This window comes from Cygnus atratus, chromosome 1, assembly GCF_013377495.2.
Source record: "Cygnus atratus isolate AKBS03 ecotype Queensland, Australia chromosome 1, CAtr_DNAZoo_HiC_assembly, whole genome shotgun sequence".
Classification (NCBI taxonomy): Eukaryota; Metazoa; Chordata; class Aves; order Anseriformes; family Anatidae; genus Cygnus; species Cygnus atratus.
In genome coordinates this window covers 46982284-47002365 of record NC_066362.1, presented here as the reverse complement: position 1 = coordinate 47002365, position 20082 = coordinate 46982284, and the positions used below count along the sequence as shown (strand labels likewise).

At 34.8% G+C, this 20082-nt stretch overlaps 1 protein-coding gene across 1 annotated transcript in view; it reads left to right on the top strand.

Annotated features, from left to right (window-relative positions):
• Window positions 1-20082, top strand: part of CFAP54 (cilia and flagella associated protein 54) — a 113024-nt gene that overhangs the window by 9705 nt on the left and 83237 nt on the right. The window contains 13 exon segments of the mRNA XM_035551906.2: window positions 419-565; window positions 2669-2840; window positions 4778-4836; window positions 6146-6289; window positions 6735-6848; window positions 6940-7041; window positions 11235-11433; window positions 12243-12338; window positions 13265-13377; window positions 13491-13665; window positions 14310-14395; window positions 17190-17324; window positions 18409-18559. Coding sequence (XP_035407799.1) covers window positions 419-565; window positions 2669-2840; window positions 4778-4836; window positions 6146-6289; window positions 6735-6848; window positions 6940-7041; window positions 11235-11433; window positions 12243-12338; window positions 13265-13377; window positions 13491-13665; window positions 14310-14395; window positions 17190-17324; window positions 18409-18559 — 1693 coding nt within the window.

Genomic DNA, 20082 nt, shown 5'->3' with positions numbered 1-20082 from the left:
AGTGATGATGTCTGTATATTGTTTATAAAGTTCTGCTTTATAAAATACCTTTCTCAGAAGTGTAGTACCATTATCATTACTGTTGAAACCCTGCAGGACATTCCAGGAGCCCTTTGATTTTATTCCATTACCCCAGGATCGGACTTTACACTTGTTCTCTGAAATGTCATACTTGTGATTTAAGAGTTTGTTTACTTTAACCATAAGTTTTTCTTTTAAGCACTTTAACCTTCATTTGCTGAGAGATTTGACATTTGAAATAATATTGCTCAATGTTTATATGAAACTTCAGTGTTTTACTTCCAGCTGCTCTCTTACATTGATACTTTTTACATGAATACAATAACACATAACACGTCTTATAGAAATAGAAATGTAATATACAAACTGTAAAAATAACTTATTCTTCATTCTTCAGGAATATAAGCTGGCACTTCGACAGTGCTATGGAAGATACCTTCAGCAGTTCAGTTCTGTAAATCCTGATGACATCACAGATGATGTGCATAAATTCAAATCCACCTTTTTTCCAAATGGCTTCAGAGACAAAAATGTGGCATTTACGGTAGGCTTATTTTTTTTTGTTGAATACATTTGCAGTTTCAAAATAAATAGTCTTCTTTATCATCCACAAATGTGATTAAAATTGCTATATTAATTAAATATTAATATTAACTAAACTTTGATAGCTTATCTATACAGATTACATGGAGATATAACAGTCATATATATGGTATGAACATCCAGAGGGGTGTAGATTTCTAAGAGGGTTTAAGTGCTTATGCTTTTGTGGCCTAAGCCAACCCCTGTCAATGTTAAAAAGGTAGTTTTCTCAAATTGGTTATTCCATAACTGTCTGCAGCAGTTTTTACTTTGAAATAGTTGCTATTAACCTTTGTCAGCATCATGGTATGGACCAAAGTTGATAACTTTCCTGCAGTTGTGGAAATTTCTATATGGTGTGATTTAAGAACTGGATGATGTACAAGGGAATTAAAACATTGTCCTGTAGCGTTTATCATAAATGTGCAAAAATACTACATGCAAAAAAAGCTCATGACATAGTAATGAAACACATTGCATTGCTAGCATTAGGTTATTTATTCAGTATGGAAAAAAAAAGAGGGGTGAATAGTTTTAAGTGCTCTAAGCTCTGTGGGAGCTAAGTAACCTTAAAAGTATGTTGACATCCTTTTGTGTTAATTCGTTATAGAGATAGGTGTTCACAGTTTATCATTTGTTATCTAAGGAGGAAAGTGTATCAGTAGGTATAAGGGGAATGGTAAAAATACACTAGATTTTATCTTAAGCAGTGCTTTGCTGAGAAGCTCTGTTTTCAGTATGTGGTGGATATTTTGAAATAAAGTAATGCAAGTAATGGAACAGGTTGCCCAGAGAAGCTGTGGATGCCCCATCCCTGGAGGTGTTCAAGGCCAGGCTGGATGGGGCTTTGGGCAGCCTGCTCTGGTGGGAGGTGTCCCTGCTCATGGCGGGAGGGATGGAACCAGGTGATCCCTATGGTCCCTTCCAACCCAAACCATTTTGTGATTCTAAGTTATTCTGTTATCAAGAACAACAAAAGGAAACCAAAGGCATTCCTATGTATTGAGCTAATTAAATTCATATTCTTTTAGTCAGAGTTAGCTTGTACATAGGTGTAAGGAAAAAGAAGCAGTGAGCTTGCTTGAAAGCTGGAAGCAGATGTTATTAAAATTGCTACTAGAAGAGCTACTCTTTATATTATTTCTTCTGTTTTTCAAACATATTTCAGCTTCTTAGAGAGAATATGACCGAAGCTATGATAATCCATTTTATTTAGTTTTTAAAAAAACACTTTGTAATTAAATTCAAAATTCCAGAGATGGTTTCTCCTGTTTTCTGTGTCTGCCTAGACCCTGAACTGATGATAGTGCCATATCTTATTATCAGTATATACTGAAAAGCCTGTTCTATAATTTGGCTGTTGGACACTGAGATAATTTGTAAATTTTCAAATATGGAATGTAGTTTGACAGTGATCTTTAAAACTGGAACTGGTAGCGATAATGCATCTTCTAGAAATCTGAGAGATTGATAAATTCTGAATGGCCTTTTTGTACTTACCTTATTTCATCCCTTTTGTTTAGGTTTGCTTTTCCAATGATGTACTCCAGACAAGACTGAGATCACTTTAGGTTAGGTATTGCCAGGAAGAGAAGGGACTATATGTCTGCAATCCAATAGCAGAGAAAGGTGATGGGTGGGAGCAGGAAATATAGTATGGGTGATACAGATGAAGTAAAGTTAAAAGTTGCCTTAGTTTATAGAGGGGCCAAGAATTACATGCAGATCCTTTAAATATCGGTTTAATGTCTTAACCTTTCTCTCTACAACTGTTTCAACACAACTAGTGCGCTAGGTGAATTTTCGTGCTGTGATACAGTGGAAAATGACCCAGGTTAATGGTAAAACAACTGGTAAATCAAGAAGGTTAATGGTAGAGCTGTTCACTTTCTCCATATTTTAATCTCATTTAAATGTCATGCTGATTTTTTTTTTCCTGGTATGGTTGCTCTTTTCTTGTTCAATGTTTTGTTGTACTTTACTGATGGAAAAAATGGTAGGTCCATCTATTTTATATGTGTGTATATATATATAATTATTTTACATATGTTTCCATGTATTTCAGTTCCATGCTTTGCAAGAGAGGAATGTTTGTATATATCAGATGGTTTGTAGCAATGACAGAAATCTCCAGAACCAAGAATCCCTGCAGACTTGTTTCAATGTCCTGTCCTCCTTACGGCTCACCATGCAAGTGGCTCTACCTCAGGAGAATTTGTGTTGGCTTATCTACAATGGTACCTCAGGCTCTCCATTTGCATTTCTTTGCTAAGCAGACCAGTGGAGGGAAATTTTATATGTATTCTTTGAGGTCAATGTAGGGGTCATGAATAAATCTCTAGTTAGCTTTGAATCGCAGTAGTATTTTAAAAAAATGTTTCTTATTCTAAAATAACAAATTTTTAATTATAAGTTTCTACAGCATGCTTTTTTTTCAAATGGACAGTTATAAAAGTAATAGCTTTTTTCGTCATAGCTGTGGTTTGAGTGTGCTAATAAAATGAAATCTGACAGAGTAAGGGCATTTTTTATGTGAACCCAAATTAAAAAAAAAAGCTGATATGACTTTTTATCAATAAAATGTTTGTGTTAGTGAGTATTTTTCTTTTTCTTTCTTTTTTTTTTTTATTTTGAAAAGGGGATTACAGGTTTTAAAGTAGAAAATGATCATCTGTCCATGACATTAAATCTTTTTTTTTTTTTTTTTTAAATGTTCTCCTAGGCTGGAGTTAATAACCAAACTCATCTAAAAACTACCACATTACTTTTAAATAATTTGAATCTCTGTGTATGATTTTAGTGTGAATAAGTACTTGGACTGGGAAAAATTTGAGGTAAAAATGGAGCTTCTGTGAACTAAGTACAGTGAATAGTGTATCAAGGTTTTTACTTCAAGAAGAAAACCAATATATATATATATATAAAGAGAGAGAGAGAAAGACAATGCTGTTTAGTCAAATGTTTGGACTATTATTTCATTCCACTATGGTCAATTGTTGCAATAGAATAGGAAGTAGCTTGTTTTTAATTTAATTTTAAAAAATACTGGTATTTACTTTCTCTGAGCTATATTTAATTTAATTTTAAAAAATACTGGTATTTACTTTCTCTGAGCTATAAACAGTTGAAATTCTTATCCTTGCTTTCCTGGGACTGCCATTACTCTCATTCCTTTTGAGGTGTGTTTTTTGTTTGTTTGCTTTTGTAGGAAAAGAGTTGTAATTAAAATATAATCACCTACCATTCTTATGTCCAACTACCTGTGTGACAGGTCTCTGTACCAAGCCTAGTCAATAATGAAATTTTTTATCGAATTAGAAGAAGACGTTAAGTAATAAGTCATATTTTTTTCCAGTTCCCAAGCATTTTTCTTCAATTTCAGGCAACAGATTTTGTGTCTCATTACATTTAACTGATTAAAAAAAATCTTACTAATGCTTGCTAATATCTTGCGTATTGGGATAATAATACCCTTCAAACTATGACAGTTGACATTGTGATGCCTCCTGCTGCCGCAGGTGTCCCTTTCTGAACAGTCATACAGAAAGAAGAATAGATTTTATTATTATTATTATTATTTTTCCATGAGAACTGCAGTGTCTTTTATACTTCTAGGGCTGATTTTTTGAAAAGCAGTTTTGTGACATAGCCTACATTAAATAATTTTTTTGACAGGACTTTATTTGTAAGTCACTTTGATGCTTTTGAAAATTCTATTCACAATCAATTTTCTTTATTCACTTATCATACTGAATATCAAATGATAGTGTTGTCTGCCAGGACAGTGCCATGACAGACTAAAAAAATCCTGCAAGGTAAGGTCTGTGAAGAGAGGTAATATTTTTTCTTGAAAGAGGCTGGCATCTGGGGATTAAAAAAAATTCTCTATCAGTTCATTTAATAAAAATTCAATATAGTGTATTTTGATATTTAATTATTTTATGATGCTACTTTGTTTTGTAGTTACTTTTGAAGTTAATATCGCTCAAGAATTTGGTGGGTTCATCTTCTCTGATTTAAAAACAGTTACAGAAAGATTATTAGTTTATTTTTCACCCTCTGGAAATAACAGCACAGATATTGAGAAGAATTTTCAGTTGGTTAACATGACAAATTTACGTAGGAACATAAAAGTTACATTATTTTTTACTTATATTAATTTTATTTTTTACAGGTACAATTCATATTTACACCATATGCAGACATTTGATGATGATAGGTCAGTCTGCTAAGGTATGGAAAATAAAGAGAAATATTTGCAAAATGCACAGAAGATCAGAAAATGCACCTATATTTTTCATAACACTGTAGCCTGACATCTATTTCATTGTCATTGCCAGTAATAGCACCTGTCACAAATTAATAAAATTGTCTGGAGGGCAGTGGCCAATTTAAAGGCTTCATGTCTTGGTGCCTCTGCTCCTTCCTCAGCCGTGGGATGGAGCCCAGCACAATGCCTCACTAGTCTTTGAGATGAAATGTCAGACAATTTCAGAGGGCCCTGGACACTTTTTTTCTGGGCAATAGATCGGTTGCAAGTGGCCTTTTGTTTCTTGAAATCTGGAGATATACTGACACCTGGTGGCTGTTTTTAGATGCAAATACTTAAAAATGACATGGCATTCCTCCCCGCACCCCTTTTTCTTTTTAATTATCTTTGTAATTTTTGTCTTAGTTTATTTTTTTCCCTATTAAAACTTGAACAGAATCTGAATCAGCCTAGATCTAGTTTATTTTCTTATTAGTCGCTTATATCAGTTGTTCATTGAACAAGAGAGATTTTTCTACTTGAATATCTTTTACTGAAAACAGAAGTGATTTAGCACCTTGTTTAACATTCAGGCTTTTCTTATGTACTGTACAGAGGAACTAATCATAGGTATTTCAGATTCTATTAATTTACATTAAAAATCTGTAAATTGATTTAGGACTGAAGTTGTGCAATTTTAGTGCACCTTAAGAAACAAAGCAAATAGAAGGGGAAGATACTGTTCCATCAATATAATAGGGCTAATTCTATAGAGCAACTGCTGAAATGACTATCTTGGGAGAGATATAAATGCCCTAAAATTAAGAGCCAATTGTGTAGTTCCTTGGTTATAAATTGATCTAAGTGCAGGCCGTCACCAAAGGAGGCAGACTCTACTGCATCCCAAATCAGCTTGTGGATCTAGTTGAAAACTAAGAAAAAAATCACTATAGCTGACACAAAGGAGACGGAGAACTCTCATAATAACAGTAGATGAGAGGGAAGGGCAGGACTGCTTTCTGGTGACAAGTCTACAATGGGCTGGAATGGTTAAGGTATCTCAGAGGCTAAAATATAATGCTTGCCCACAGTTTCAGATGGAAAAACAATAATAAGCAGGGACAGTGCTTTGTAGTCAACAAAATATTTTAAAAATTAATATAGATTCTTCCTATTATTTTTTTATCTTGTCTTACCAGGAAAATAAGTCTTTGTATGTGTCCTTAAGTGATAGGAAGTGTATTTATGTAGTATAAAAAACATTCAGTTTGAAACTGGATTTCTTTATTACAGGTGCTGGAATACTTACTTTGGGCCAGTATATGTATGGAATTATCCATTCCGCTCTTATCTGTACATTATTTGACATGGAGAGCCACTCTATATGCTGCAGTTTCTCAGTGTTATTTTGATTGTCAAGCTGGCATTCATGGAGAGGTATCCTGATTTACCATATATAACCATAATTTCAGATGCAAATAAGTGGGAAATAAATATTTATTTAAATATTCCTGATTGTTTTCAGATCATATGCATTTAGATTTCTGCCTGTATTCCAAAATTTAACTGCAGTGTCGGGTTGTTTCAATGTGTATGTGAATAATCAATTCAAAGTTAAATACATTATTACTTTGTATTGTAATAATAGTCACAGATTTCTAGCATTAAGTAGTGGTCAATCCCCATGCAGATATACAAAAGACATTTTGCAAAGGTTTTCTTTTTCTTTTCAACTATTGTTCATGACCTGGCTTTCATTGCAGTCCTTTGCAGTTGCCTGAATTCAAGAATGATGTGACTCTGCAATTACACCCCAACAATCAGAATAGAAAAACATAGTATCAGTTTCAGTTTTGTTTTTGTTTTTTAATACTTTGGACAGGTATTTTCTCGCCGTGGTCTGATTAAAATTGATGAACTGAAGCGATTAGAAAATATCAGTTCTTCTCAGGAAAATTCAGAAACGAAAAAGATTTTTAGAGAGGCCACTCTAAAGGTATCATTTTGAAATTAATTATTAACAGTTACAGTAGCTACAATGTTTATGAGCAGAGCACATAACACAGTTATTTTTTCCTTTGTGCCAGATGTCAGTAATGATTTTTAAAAGAGCAGTATATGAATCCAGAAGAAAACCAAAAAGCTACTTTCGACCTAAGTTAAGAGTTAGCCTGAAAGAAGCACAAAATGTAAGTTTAACATTTTGTATAAACCTTCTCTTTGTTTACTATTTGCAGGTGATGATTATATGATATAATTCTGCTTAATACACATAGTGCTGCTCACAAAGAGATGGCTCTCATCTTTCAGTTCCATAATTAACATAATCTGTCATTAAAATGCAGAATAAACTTCAAAGGAGAAAAAAATGTATCAATTAATTCTATGGGGAAAACTTCATTTTTATTGCATTTTTTTTTTCCTTTAACAGTTACGTTAGCAGTAACAATAAGAGAAATTTTGTTCAAATTCATACCAAGTGTATGTGGGTTTGCTTTGCTGTGTTCAATTACTGTGAAGATAAAGGGGGTGCTTTGAAAAAAAGCAACAGTGTTTGTTTGCTTATGAAGACCACTTCTTTTTCTGCAAGATACCATGAGTTAGAGAAAGGTATCCAGAATAAAAAGTAGACCTTTAAAGAGGTAATGAATTCCCCTAAATATCACTATTCCATTGTGTTCATTTCAGCCATTGTTAAAGATGAGTGATCCACTGGTGTAAGAATTATTAAAAAAAAGAAAAAAAAAAGACTCTTGTGTGTGACTGTATTGGCCCTCTTTCTTTCTTTCTTTCTTTCTTTCTTTCTTTCTTTCTTTCTTTCTTTCTTTCTTTCTCTTTCTTTCTTTCTTTCTTTCTTTTTTTAATTTAAAGAAAATTGGCTGTATTATCAGAAGTAACTGAGATCGCTCATTTGATAATTTAATAATAAAATTATAATGAAGTTATACCAATATGTTACAGATGCAATCTGATTGCATTGAATGCTGCTTTTACATAATTTACACATCAGAGCTTTATAGAAGATTATCTGATACCTTGGTTTCAAATCATTGACTTGAGTCATAATTGATAGTGAATGGCACAAGGATTTTGTTCCAAACCTCACTTAATGGAAATTACCTGTTATCTAAATTAGGGCCCAAACCTAAACATGTTCAAGCATGTCTGGTTTGCACATAAAAAGCTGCTGGTCAGCTTTCTCAAGGTTGGTTGATTGTGGAAGACTTAAGTACTACCGGATAGTTATCATTTAAAAGGTTTGCTGAACAATTGGGATATTAGGAACTCAGCATACTTTCTAACAAATTGTTTGCTCATCAGACATCCACCGTGTTACTAGGAACCTAGGTCCATCACATAGCAGGAATCTCATGTATCCAATCTCCAGAAGCTGGAAAATTATCTTCAGTAATTGATTTTGTTCCTAACTTCCCCCATCAAAATTCCCACCAATGTAAAATGTAAATCCCCTACAATGTAAAATGTGCTATGACTGTTTTCACTACCTTATTTAAAAAGCAATAGTATTGAATTTTTGTATTTGTTTCTGCATGCCCTTTGTAGTTTTACAGGATTTTTTGAATGTTTTAAAATCTGAAAGCACTGTTTTATACTTGAGAATATTTTGTAGATTTATTGTGTCAAGTTAATGTGAAAATATAGGGCATTTATTTTTGCTTAATGTTCTGACTTTAAAAACAATTTTCTTTTTTATTATAGAATATGTATTGGGTCATATAACAGGTAGAACGATTACATTTAGAGTTCAGTCCAGCATGTTATAAAACATATTATGCTTGAACTAGCAAATCATTAAAACTCTTCCTCTTCTTCTATTATGCATGTAATTAATTTATTTTTGCTCTTAAACCACCTTGAAAATGGAAACAGAATAATCTAATCTAGTTTGCTAGCTTTCACTTTTGAGGTTCTCCTGCACCAATGCAATGTTTGTTTTCTGAATATGAAAGGACAATGCTTATGAAAAAATACTACCAGGAGTAAATTACTTCGATTCTGCTCTCTATTTTAAAAAAGGTATTTAAATGGGACCTGCAGTTTGAGATTAGTCTGTCCTGGAATATATGTGAAGTATGCTGTTTTCTGTTCGCATAGATGGGGTTGATAAATTCACAGTGTGGGGGGAAAAATATGTTGAATACAATGACACAGTGTATTAAAATAGCTTTGTATTAGCTTGCCCAGGTGGCTTTTGAAGATCTCCAAGGAAGGAGACTCCACAACCTGTGCCAGTGCTCAGTCACCTGCACAGTAAAGCATTTCCTGATGCTCAGATGAAACCTTCTGTGTTTCAGTTTGTGCCCATGGCCTCTTTTCCTGTCACTGGGCACCACTGAAAAGAGCCTGGTTCTGTTTCCTTTGCACGCTCCCTTCAGATATTTACATTGGTAAGATCCCCTCTGAAGCTGAACAGTCCCAGCTCTCTCAGTCTTTCCTCATACCATAGATACTCCAGTCCTCTAATCTTGTTTGTTGGGCTCTCCAGTGTGCCAATGTCTCTTGTGTACAGGGTAGCCCAGAACTGGACACAGTACTCCAGGTGTAGCTTCACCAGTGCTGAACAGAGGGAAAGGATCACCTCTGTTGACCTGCTGTCAGTACTTTGCCTAATACAGCCCAGGATACCATTAGCCTTCTTTGTGTCAAGGGCACATTGCTAACTTACGTTCAACTTGGTGTCTGTCAGGCCACCTAGGTCATTTACTGCCAAGCTGCTTTCCAACTGGGTGGCCTCCAACATATATTTCTGCTTCCGTGTGGGGGTGTTCCTCACGAAGTTCCTGTCAGCCCATTTCTCCAACTTGTCAAGGTCTGCCAGGATGGCAGCACAACCCTGTTACGTATCAGTCACTCCTCTCCATTTTGTGTCATCAGCAAACTTGCTGAGGGTTGCACTCTGTCCAGTCATCAAGATCATTAATTAAGATGTTAAGCAGGACTGGACCCCTGGAGTACACTGCTAGTTACTGGTCTCCAACCAGACTTTGTGCCATTGATCAACACCCTCTGGCCTGGCTGTTCAGCCACTTTTCAGTCCACCTCACTGTCTGCTCACCCAGCCCACACATCAACAGTTTGCCAATGAGGATCTTCTGGGGGACAGTATAAAAGGCTTTATTGAAGTCCAGCTAGACAATATCCACTGCTCTCCCCTTGTCTACCAGGTATCATTTTATCATGGAAGTTTATCAAGTTGGTCAAGCATGACTTCCCCTTGGTGAATCCATGCTAACTACTACTAATGATTTTCTTGTCCTTAATATGCCTGGAAATGGTTTCCAGGTTTAGCTCCATCAATAGCCAATATTAACTGTCTTTTTGTGTTTGTTTTGCTTTTTTTAAACCATCAGAAATAGTTCATTTTGTTTGGAAAAGACAGTGATAGTACTGATGAGGCTCACTTGTTTTATAATTTTATTTGGAAACAAAAACAGCCTGCCAGCTTTCATGCTATGAATAGTGTCAGATCTTGAAGAGATTAGTCTTTTTTTCCATCACGTACACATCTGAGCTTGTCTTTTGCTATTAATTTGGAAGCTAAAATAGAAGATATGAATGCAGCAAAGTGAGAAGGAAATTCCCAAAATTTTGTCTTGTTAAATGTACCTAGAAACCATTCTGAAGTGTTTTTATTTGGGAAAGTGCTAAATAAATAGAACCGAAATGTTGATGGAGTAATAAGCAATGCTTGCAAGTGCTGTGTCTCTGATTTACTTTGTGTGGTAGCAGTTTGGTTAGTGAAGTAACAATCAGGTAAACAGGACACAGAAATATAATGCTGAAATATTTTCTTATGTAGATCTCTGATTTCCTAGCTGTCAATAGTGGAAATATATAGACTAACTTTTTTTTTTTTTGGTGTGTGTGTGCATGTGTGTTGTGCATTGCATTTTATGTTATGCTATTTGAAAACGTGCAAGTCAGTAAAGGTAATGACATTTTGCTCTCACTGCAGTGCTGAGCATCCCAATCTTTCTCTGATTTTCTGCTAAGTGTGTAGTACTTAGCTCCTAATGATAAAGTTTGTATCGTTATAAGGAAAGATCTGTGTGACTTTAAACTGTGTGGCCTTACTACTCTTTTACTCATAATTTCTACTGTAATATTTCCTAAGTGAAAAGCCATACAGCAGGTGTGTGCTTGCTAAGAAATTACAAAACTTCTTAAGTACTGTACCCACTTAGCATGAGGCTTTGCTTGCCTTTGAAGCATGAAATTCATAACAATTTATGTTACGGTATATTATTTTCTGTTTTAAACATGTACTTTCTTTGTGAAGGAGAACTGTTTTGAAAGAAATCTTGCTTTGTTGTAACTGGGTTTAGATATTACAAGGCTTACATTACTTTTTCCTGCTCAGCTGTCATGGCCTCGCACTACTACTGAACGTCTGCTGACAGAAATGTTTGACTGTACTGCAGCTCAGTTCCTTGCCATCCTGGAAGCTCTGTCTGATAGCAGTAGGCATGTGCTGCGCCCAGCTCCTCCTGTTCCTGATGAAATTGAAATTCGTGATGTCATTTCAGAGCTTTTTTTTGCAGGCCTGGAAATCCTCTCAGGTAACAGCATAAAGAACCAAAAAGAATGTTGGAGAGGAGCCCAGACCTCCGTTTTTGGTATTTTTTTCTTTGCTATAAGAGAAAGAACTTGCCTGAAGGCATATATTTCATTTATAACAATAGCACCTGTCAAGGCAGACATTCTTTTTTTACCTTTATAAACTTTAAGATAAAGGGCCAAATTCTGTTGTCTGTTATATCAGCAATAATCTACTGTATTTCATACCATAAAACCAGCAATAAGAAGTCAAGGGAAAGGAAGTGGATAGGGAGACATTAGTGCTTACAGTGTTTGCTTTCCCAAGGAACTGCTACGTATACTGAAGCCCCTTTCCAAGAAGTAGCTGGACATCTGCCTACCAATGGGAAGTAGCGAAAAAAATTCCCTTTTTCACATTGCTTGCACACACAGATTGTGCTTTTTGTATTAAACTGTCTTGATCTCAGTCCACAAGCTTTTCCATCTTACTTTCTCCTGTCTTGTTGAAGAGAGGAAGTGCAAGAGTGGCTGGGTGGCCATCTGGCAGGCAGCCAAGGTCAATCCACTACAATGTTTTTTTTTTTTTTTTTTTTAATACACTAAAAGATAGATTTAAAACTCGAGAAAAACACTGGACTTGAGGTTTCCTTCCAAAACATTTTTGCTAGACTATGGGCTAAATATAGCTATAGGTAGAAAGATATTCTGTTAGTAAAAGAATCTATAGAGACTAAATACACTTCAGAATCATATTTGCATGATATGATTACTGGCTAATTGTACTATAACAGGTCAAATACACTGATGTAATGAATTGTCTGTTTTAAAGGTGGAATGAGCACTACTGGTATTCAAGGAAGCCATTGCACTGATAATTTTGGTACAATTAATGCATCATCAACCCTTCTGCAGTTGATACTAACAGGTAAACTAGCTCTCAGTTTTCAAAGGACCCAGCAGTGCAAATGCTTGGTGAGCAGAATTCATTTACATGTTAGTAGCAGTTGTATTCATAAAGAGATTGCAAAATGCTGTTCTCTTCAGGTGAGATATACGTTCAAAAATAAAAATAAATAAAAATAAAAATAAATAAAAATAAAAATAAAAATAAATAAAAGTAAGATGTAGTAACAGAATGATTGCCATAAGCTTCTTGGAGATCCTTGGACCAATCATTGTGCTGCTTCAGAAAATAAGTTATTACTAAGTCAATATATCTTTTAGCTGAGTGACCATGTGCCCAGCTGATACGACAACTGTGGAACATTCTTAGGACTGTAGAACACTGCTGAATATATTAGCTAAGACACTTGCTTAGAGATCCAAGGATCAAGAAATCCCTTTTCTTCCTTACTGTGGTTTGAATAAACTTGAAGCATGAGAAAATAGACTCCCTAGGTGTACATTACATGTTTTCTAATACAGTAATGAGAAATGCTCAGCCATCTTGCAAGAAGATGTTTATGTTTCTATTAATTATTTTTTAGGAAATTGCTGGGAAGAAGTATTGCTGTGGGAGGATACCCAGATTTAAGCTCTTTCTGCAGCAGGGAGGACTATGTCCTTGATATCCTCTACACAGGAACATTACCAAGTAGTACAGCCTCTTTAGAATGTAACAGGACACTGCAGATACATCATTACAGCAGTGCATAAGTGTAGGCATTACAACAAAATAATGAAGCTATTGTATTGTAGAGTTGTTAAGAAATCCGTCAAGATTATACTGACTACAAAACCATGGAGTTTTATTTTTGCGTTTATAATACCCAAATTATCACTTAAATTAAACTTCTGAATACACATATATGTAAAATATTAAAGACTAAATATTTTTTGTCATCATTGCAGGAGAAAAGGGGGTGCCTGGAGATGCTGCTGTGAAATTTATAAAATTAGCTTTCAGCTATGAGGAGTGGGATGTGTTTGATTCTGCTGTTGAATTTGTTACTAATTTTCTTCAGGTAATCCTGATGCTATTTAGACATTCTTTATGTAGCCTTTTCCTATGTGGGTAAGGAGTACTCAATTTATAGATTTTTAAGACAGATTTCCATTGGTTGTTTCTATCAATTAGGCTCAAGATGACCCAAGATGGAAGAAGGCAGAAATAGAACTCAAACTTCTGACACTGATGCAACCTTTACTATTTCCAAGAAAATTTAGATGTGGCTTTTCTGTTAGTGAAGCTAATACCAGAGAAGCTAGGATGCCTCGTGGTTCTGATAAGAAGCAAACATTAAGAAGTGAGTGTTGTTCAGTTATAGCTGTGTTTGCATTTCAAATATTTTTGCAGCAATAAAATTTTTGCAGTTTATTGTTTGAAAACTATACTATATGGTGCATACAGTATTCTGTGAAAAAAAGAACAGCAATTGACAAATTGCAACCTACTGATTTTTGTCCAATTTTCATTTCCCAAATCTGACTTCATACTGTTTTTCTCAAATGTGAAATAGCCTGATTAGACATGTATCTTGACACATACAAAGATGTAAAATGAATGAATGTATTCAAACAGGTTTTCAGGAGAAAAAAGTGAAACAGGTATGTTTGACTTTCTTTTGTCCATTCTTATACTTCATTTATTTAAATTTTCTTGCCATCAAAGCAAGAAAGACCTGTTGAAGTAACTGATTTAATTCTATGACATTCCAAACAAAATTCAAATATCTGGAAAAATTTCTATTTAAAAAAATAGCAATGTTCACTTTTCACAAAAAGTGAGAAAACATGGGAATATCTGTCCCCTTTGTATTTACTATTTCTTAGACCATATTATCTGCTGGCATAAATTTGTAAGTGAATTCACTGAAATGTGTTCAAACTTAGGTTTGTAACTAGAAATAATGTCTTGCTATTTCTTTTTTCCCTTTTTGATAAGCATTGAATGTAGAGGGTTCCTTAAAGTATGGAGAGCCTTCTCATGAACTGACCATTTTGGCAACAACAGTATTTTCCTGTGTCTCCACATCTAAACAGGTATAACAAAAGTAGAGACATTTCTGAATTAATTACTTAATCTGTAATGAATGTGCATAATTTAAGACCAAAGGAATCAGTTGCATTAACAAACTACAACAACTAAAAAATAAAATAGCAAAAAAGAAAAAAATATACCTCTAATATGTGATCAATTTTTGATTATATTTTTTTATTTATCTTTATAATTTATATTATTTCATTTATAATTTTATTGGAGATTTTATAATTTTATTGGAGATATGTAATCAGGCTACAAGCATTTAACAGATATTAAATCAATTTGGAAAACCATAGACTTAATTGCATGTTTCTACCAATCAGAGATTGTACTTCTTTCAGTATATTTGATTTAGGTGGGCAAAAATGCTCAGCTATATAAAACATTTCTGCAATATTTATACAAATGAGAGCCTAAGGAATGAAAATGCCTTTATAGCAGCTGTATGCCTGCAGTTAACGGTAAATTCTCACAGAAAGCAAACAAAGAAGCAGCATCAACAACAAAACCAAGAAGAGTGGGACTTTCCTGTACTGAAGTCTCTACTACAAAATAATGCTTTTCTATATCTAATGGTTTATTCCCAGAATAACCACCTGTAGTTTACTTGCTCAGTCAGATTTTCCTTAATTTGCTACCATAAGAAAAAAAAATACAGTCAGTTATAATTTGTTTTCCAAAAGACTAAAGAAAAAACATCCTTAGGAAAAAAAAAAAAAAAAACAGAAACAAAAACAAAACTGTTCTGCTAACATGTTGCTGGTCTTCTCTGCAAAATTAATTCTAGATATGGTTTGAAAATTGCCTCGGTTTGAGTATAATTAGGGCATACACGTTTTTTATTTTTAGTGTCATATTTTCAGTCAAAATATCCTGCCTGTGAGGTGGTTATACCTTCAGATAGTGTAATTTGTCAGCATTTTTTACATGACCACTGTATTATGGAGTCAGGTTTCCTGTATTTCATGGAATCATAGAATGGCTTGGGTTGGAAGGAACCTCAAAGACCATCTAGTTCCAATCCCCCTGCCATAGGCAGGGATGCCACCCACTAGATAGGTTGCTCAGGGCCTCATCTAAGCTGGCCTTGAACACCTCCAGAGATGGGGCATCCACAGCTTCTCTGGGCAACCTGTGCCAGTGCCTCACCACCCTCTGAAGAATTTCCTCCTAACCTCTAATCTAAATTTCCCCTCTTTTAGTTTAAAACCATTCCCTTTCATCCTATCATTATCTGATTGAGCAAAAAGTTGCTCCCCATCCTTTTTATAAGTCCCCTTTAAGTACTGAAATGTTGCAATGAGATCTCCTTGGAGACTTCTCTTCTGTAGGCTGAACAGCCTCAGCTCTCTCAGCCTTTATTTGTAGGAGAGGTGCTCCAGCCCTTTGATCATCTTTGTGGCCCTCCTCTGGACCCGCTCTAACAGCCCCACATCCTTCTTGTGCTGGGGGCCCCAGCCCTGGACGCAGCACTCCAAGTGGGGCCTCACAAGGGCAGAGCAGAGGGGGACAATCACCTCCCTCCACCTGCTGGCCACCCCTCTGTTGATGCGGCCCAGGCTGCAGTTGGCCTTCTGGGCTGCAAGCACACACTGCTGGTTCATCCACCAGAACCCCCAAGTCCTTCTCTGCAGGGCTGCTCTCAATGAGTTCTTCTTCCAGTCTGTACTCACGTCCGGGATTGCCCCGACCCAGGTGTAGCATCTTTAATCTCTTAGCAGATTTAATGTCTTCTGGTTCATCTACACTTTTCCGCAAATCTCCTCTGTACCTCATCTGCCCACATAAAGAAGGCAAATTATCCACTTAGTAATGGAGAATTCACTGGTGGCGAAGTTATGTGATGTAGCTGAGTCAATCTAAGAGCTTGCTGCCACCAAGCAAGTGCCAAAAGTGTCTTGATTTACTTCTTTTACAGTCTTTTTCTTCAGCACTTCCCAATATACATGAAATCTTATACTCATGTACATACAGATGCACGATAGTACAGATATAGTGGTCTTGAGTTTCATTGTACTTGGGATACTAGTCCAGCTCTGGTATAAATGACAGCAAACATGCGTACTGATCCTTAATCACTGCTTAGAAGGTGTTAGCACAGTGTAGACAGGCTCTCTTGCCTTTTAAGGTGTGTTAATTAGGAGGTTAACTGAATGGAGTTTTCAATTTGTTAATTATTCTTGTCATAAGGTGTAGATATGTTTTAAAACTTCTTTCAGTTGTTAGATATTCCACTGCAACCCTTTTTTTTTTTTAGTTAAGTTGTTCTTCACTGCTCCCTCATCTGAGATGCACCAACAACCTGTGGAAGTGCTCGATGTCAATGCAAAATAAAGCCTTCTATTTTAGATCTACTGCAAATATTTAAATAGTCAAATAAAACAATTCCCAAGGTTAATATACCTGTTAAAATACATTCTAGTTTTCCCAGAATGTGTTGACTATTATAGCATTTCACAGATAGTTAATTTCCTCGTCTCTCCCACGTAATTTTCATTTCACTGCTTTCTTTGTCTGTATGACTTTTAAAAGCTTGACAATAAAAAAGGAAACATTAATAATAATAAAAAGCTTCTAAATGCATATTGTCAGGAAAAGAAAAGCTTGGGTGGTCTACCAGAAACTACTTTAAAAAAACATGTATTTCGTAAGCTTTCAAAATGTTGTCACCCTTATAATGAAGATAAATATGATACTGATTTATTTACTTACTTTGAAAACTTTTCAGTGTTTATGTACTGTATATACTTACCTGTTTCTACAATTATTTTTTTATTTTTTTATTTTTTTCAGAATATGCAACCTGACAAAGAAATACTTTTTGATGTAATAATGTTTTTGTGGCAGAAATGTAAAACGGGACTTCAGCAAATCCAAACAAGTGGAAGTGGATACTTTAAATATATCCACAAATACAAAGCTTGCAAAGTACTCCTTTATTATAATGTGTTTCTCTTAATATGAGTTTTGTCTGTTGTAGTAAAGCCAAGATAAAATACTGGTGGTCTCCAGTCTAAGTACATTTTCATATGGTAAAATGCAGATAAATTGAATTCACTGAAAATGTGGATTGTACATGCACTCTGAACAGAATGTGCTCCCATATGCCATATCAGAGTATCTCTTACCTTTTTCCAGTAAAATAATCCACTGTCTGGCAGTGGGACATCATAGAAAGAAGCTAAAATAGTGAAAACATTTGGGCACACTGTGAGAAGCAGCGTTTTGTGTGTTGTGGTGGAAAGCATGCATATAGTTCAAGAAAATTCCCTAGATCAATTGAAAACAGTAGCAGAAACCTTACAGCTTAATAGAAGGGAGGTGGATGTCAGCAGGCTTTGGCCCACTCGATAGAGCCACAGCCTTATCTTGAACTTTTCCTGAGACTGCAAAGCTATTGGCGAAATGCTGTCATGTGAAGGATAAGTTAGTAGTTTCACAGGGCTACCAGTAAATAGTTGATGTAGACCAAACAGTTTCTGGAGGAGTGCATTTTGTGACCCTGATCTCTATAAAAAAAATGAGATTCACCAGAGTATAGCTTACAGTTAATTTCCTCTGTGTGAACAATAGGAGCATTCAGGTCTCTCTTACACTGTTTAAGTGGGAGGAGATGGGCAAAGGAGAGAGGCACATGATCATATCTACTGTAACGCTTACCACACTATGACAAGATATAAAGGTTGTGCCAGTAGGATGTTCTTAAACCTTTCTAGAATAATAAAAAAATAATTGATTTCTGAAAGTAAAGAAACAAAACAAAACAAAAATTGTGTTCTGTCTAAAGAAATAGAGTATCTTGTCCTGGTGGCATTCAAAAAAAAAAAAAAAAAAAAAGCAAAAGCGAAAAAAAAAAGCCAAGTACAAGAAAGGAGTTGTGGTAAGGTTTATAAATGTTTTTTAACAATTTTGAGTGCAAAACCATTTCTGCCTCTGTAATATACAAATATCTTCAAAAAATGTTTTAACTCTGTTTTGTTTCTTTTCATTTCTTCCCCTCCTTTTTTTTTAGTGGGTTTATGTACTCTGGATAATAAATGAAGTAATTCAGAAGAGTAACATAGCAGACATTGATGTTGTAATGGTAATAGAGGTAACCTTAAATCTAACTGCAATATTGGAAAATATAGCTGATTCTACAAGTGAATCTAAGAAAAAAGCAGGTAAAGCTTTCAACAAAAAAGTAGCATTCTTTCAAGAATAGCTTAACTTTTAAAGATTGGAATTTTTCAGAATTAAAAGCTTTGACAAATATACATATTCAAAAATGATTGTAAAGAGATTGTGTAGAGTAGTATGATAAATTTTTGTCAACACAATTTCATTCATAATCAGATGTAGCGAAACCTGATTTTCAAAGGATTTATGCCTTATTTCCTTCCATTTCCAGTTCTACTGAACTAGTCCAATTTTGAATCACATCTTTTATGACTCATCTTCCGCACAGTTTTTTTTTATATGTCTCTTAGCCCCTTCTTAGTAGCCTCAGATCATCCATAAGTTCTCTGAATATTGGCTAGGCAGAAGGCAGTATGTGCTGTGGCTCATTTGGAGTGCTCAGATGCTGGTTGACTAGGGACAGTGAAAGCAAAAGAGGCAAATACTGAGTGCATACTGAAGCTTTTGCTTTTATTAGGTCATTAATTTGCATCTCTTGTCTACACAAGTATTGATTTTTGTATAGGGATTTAATGGTCTTTGAAAATGAACTTGGCTGATGTCATTGGGATATAAAGCAGTAACATAAACATTTCCTTAAAAAACCTCACTAACGCTGTAAAATATGAATATTTAGACATAATTTTGAAAATTCTCTTTTGCAGATGTAGGATCTTGTAATATTAATGTTATTTTTCATAATTGGTTTACAATAGCTAGAGAGTAGATGTTAAAGACCCTTTTAAAGCATATCTAGGAACAGAAGAGAATGACAATATGTTTTGCTTTTTTGAAAGTAAGAAAATCTTGGTACACTACTATTCCATTATAAGGTAGGGTAGGAGTTGTTTTCTGCTAGTTATGAAAATCATACCATTTTGATGGAGATTGGGTGAATCCTCATTGCAGCATAACAATTATTCTTTTTCACTAAGTGTAAATGCTTTTTTTTGGAGGTAAAAAGCTGAACAGTTAGGAGCCATTGCTCAAAACAGGCCGTTGAAAAGCCAGTCAAACACATGCTTAGTGTGAGTTTTTTAACTGAATGAATGCTGAGTGAATACAGATTTTCTTATATATGAGAAAAATCTAGTGAACAAGCAGAAATAAATAGGCAGACAAGGTGCAGAGCTCAGGAGTGACTAAAAGGTTGTCCCTCTGAAAGGGCAAACATTTATTTTGGCAAAAAGTTGAGAGCTGTAATTGAGAGCAAAGAAGGTGCTTCCTCTTGTTTTGGAAAGAAAGACATAAGTCTGGGTAAATTCTTTATGAAAGAAAATAATTTAAACAATTGAAATGAATGTTAAAAGGGTGATAATACCCCTTCAAGGAATATTAAACTGAAATGTTATGAAACAAAAAATGTGACCTTACATATTTACAAACCACCCTATAGGTTAAATTAACATTAAAACACTAGTGAATTACAGAAAAATTGATTTTTCATTTTTAAATCAATCAAAATATATGTGAATGCTATAACAGTGTAAGGAACTATGAAATGAGTCCAATTTTTATTGGCTTCAAT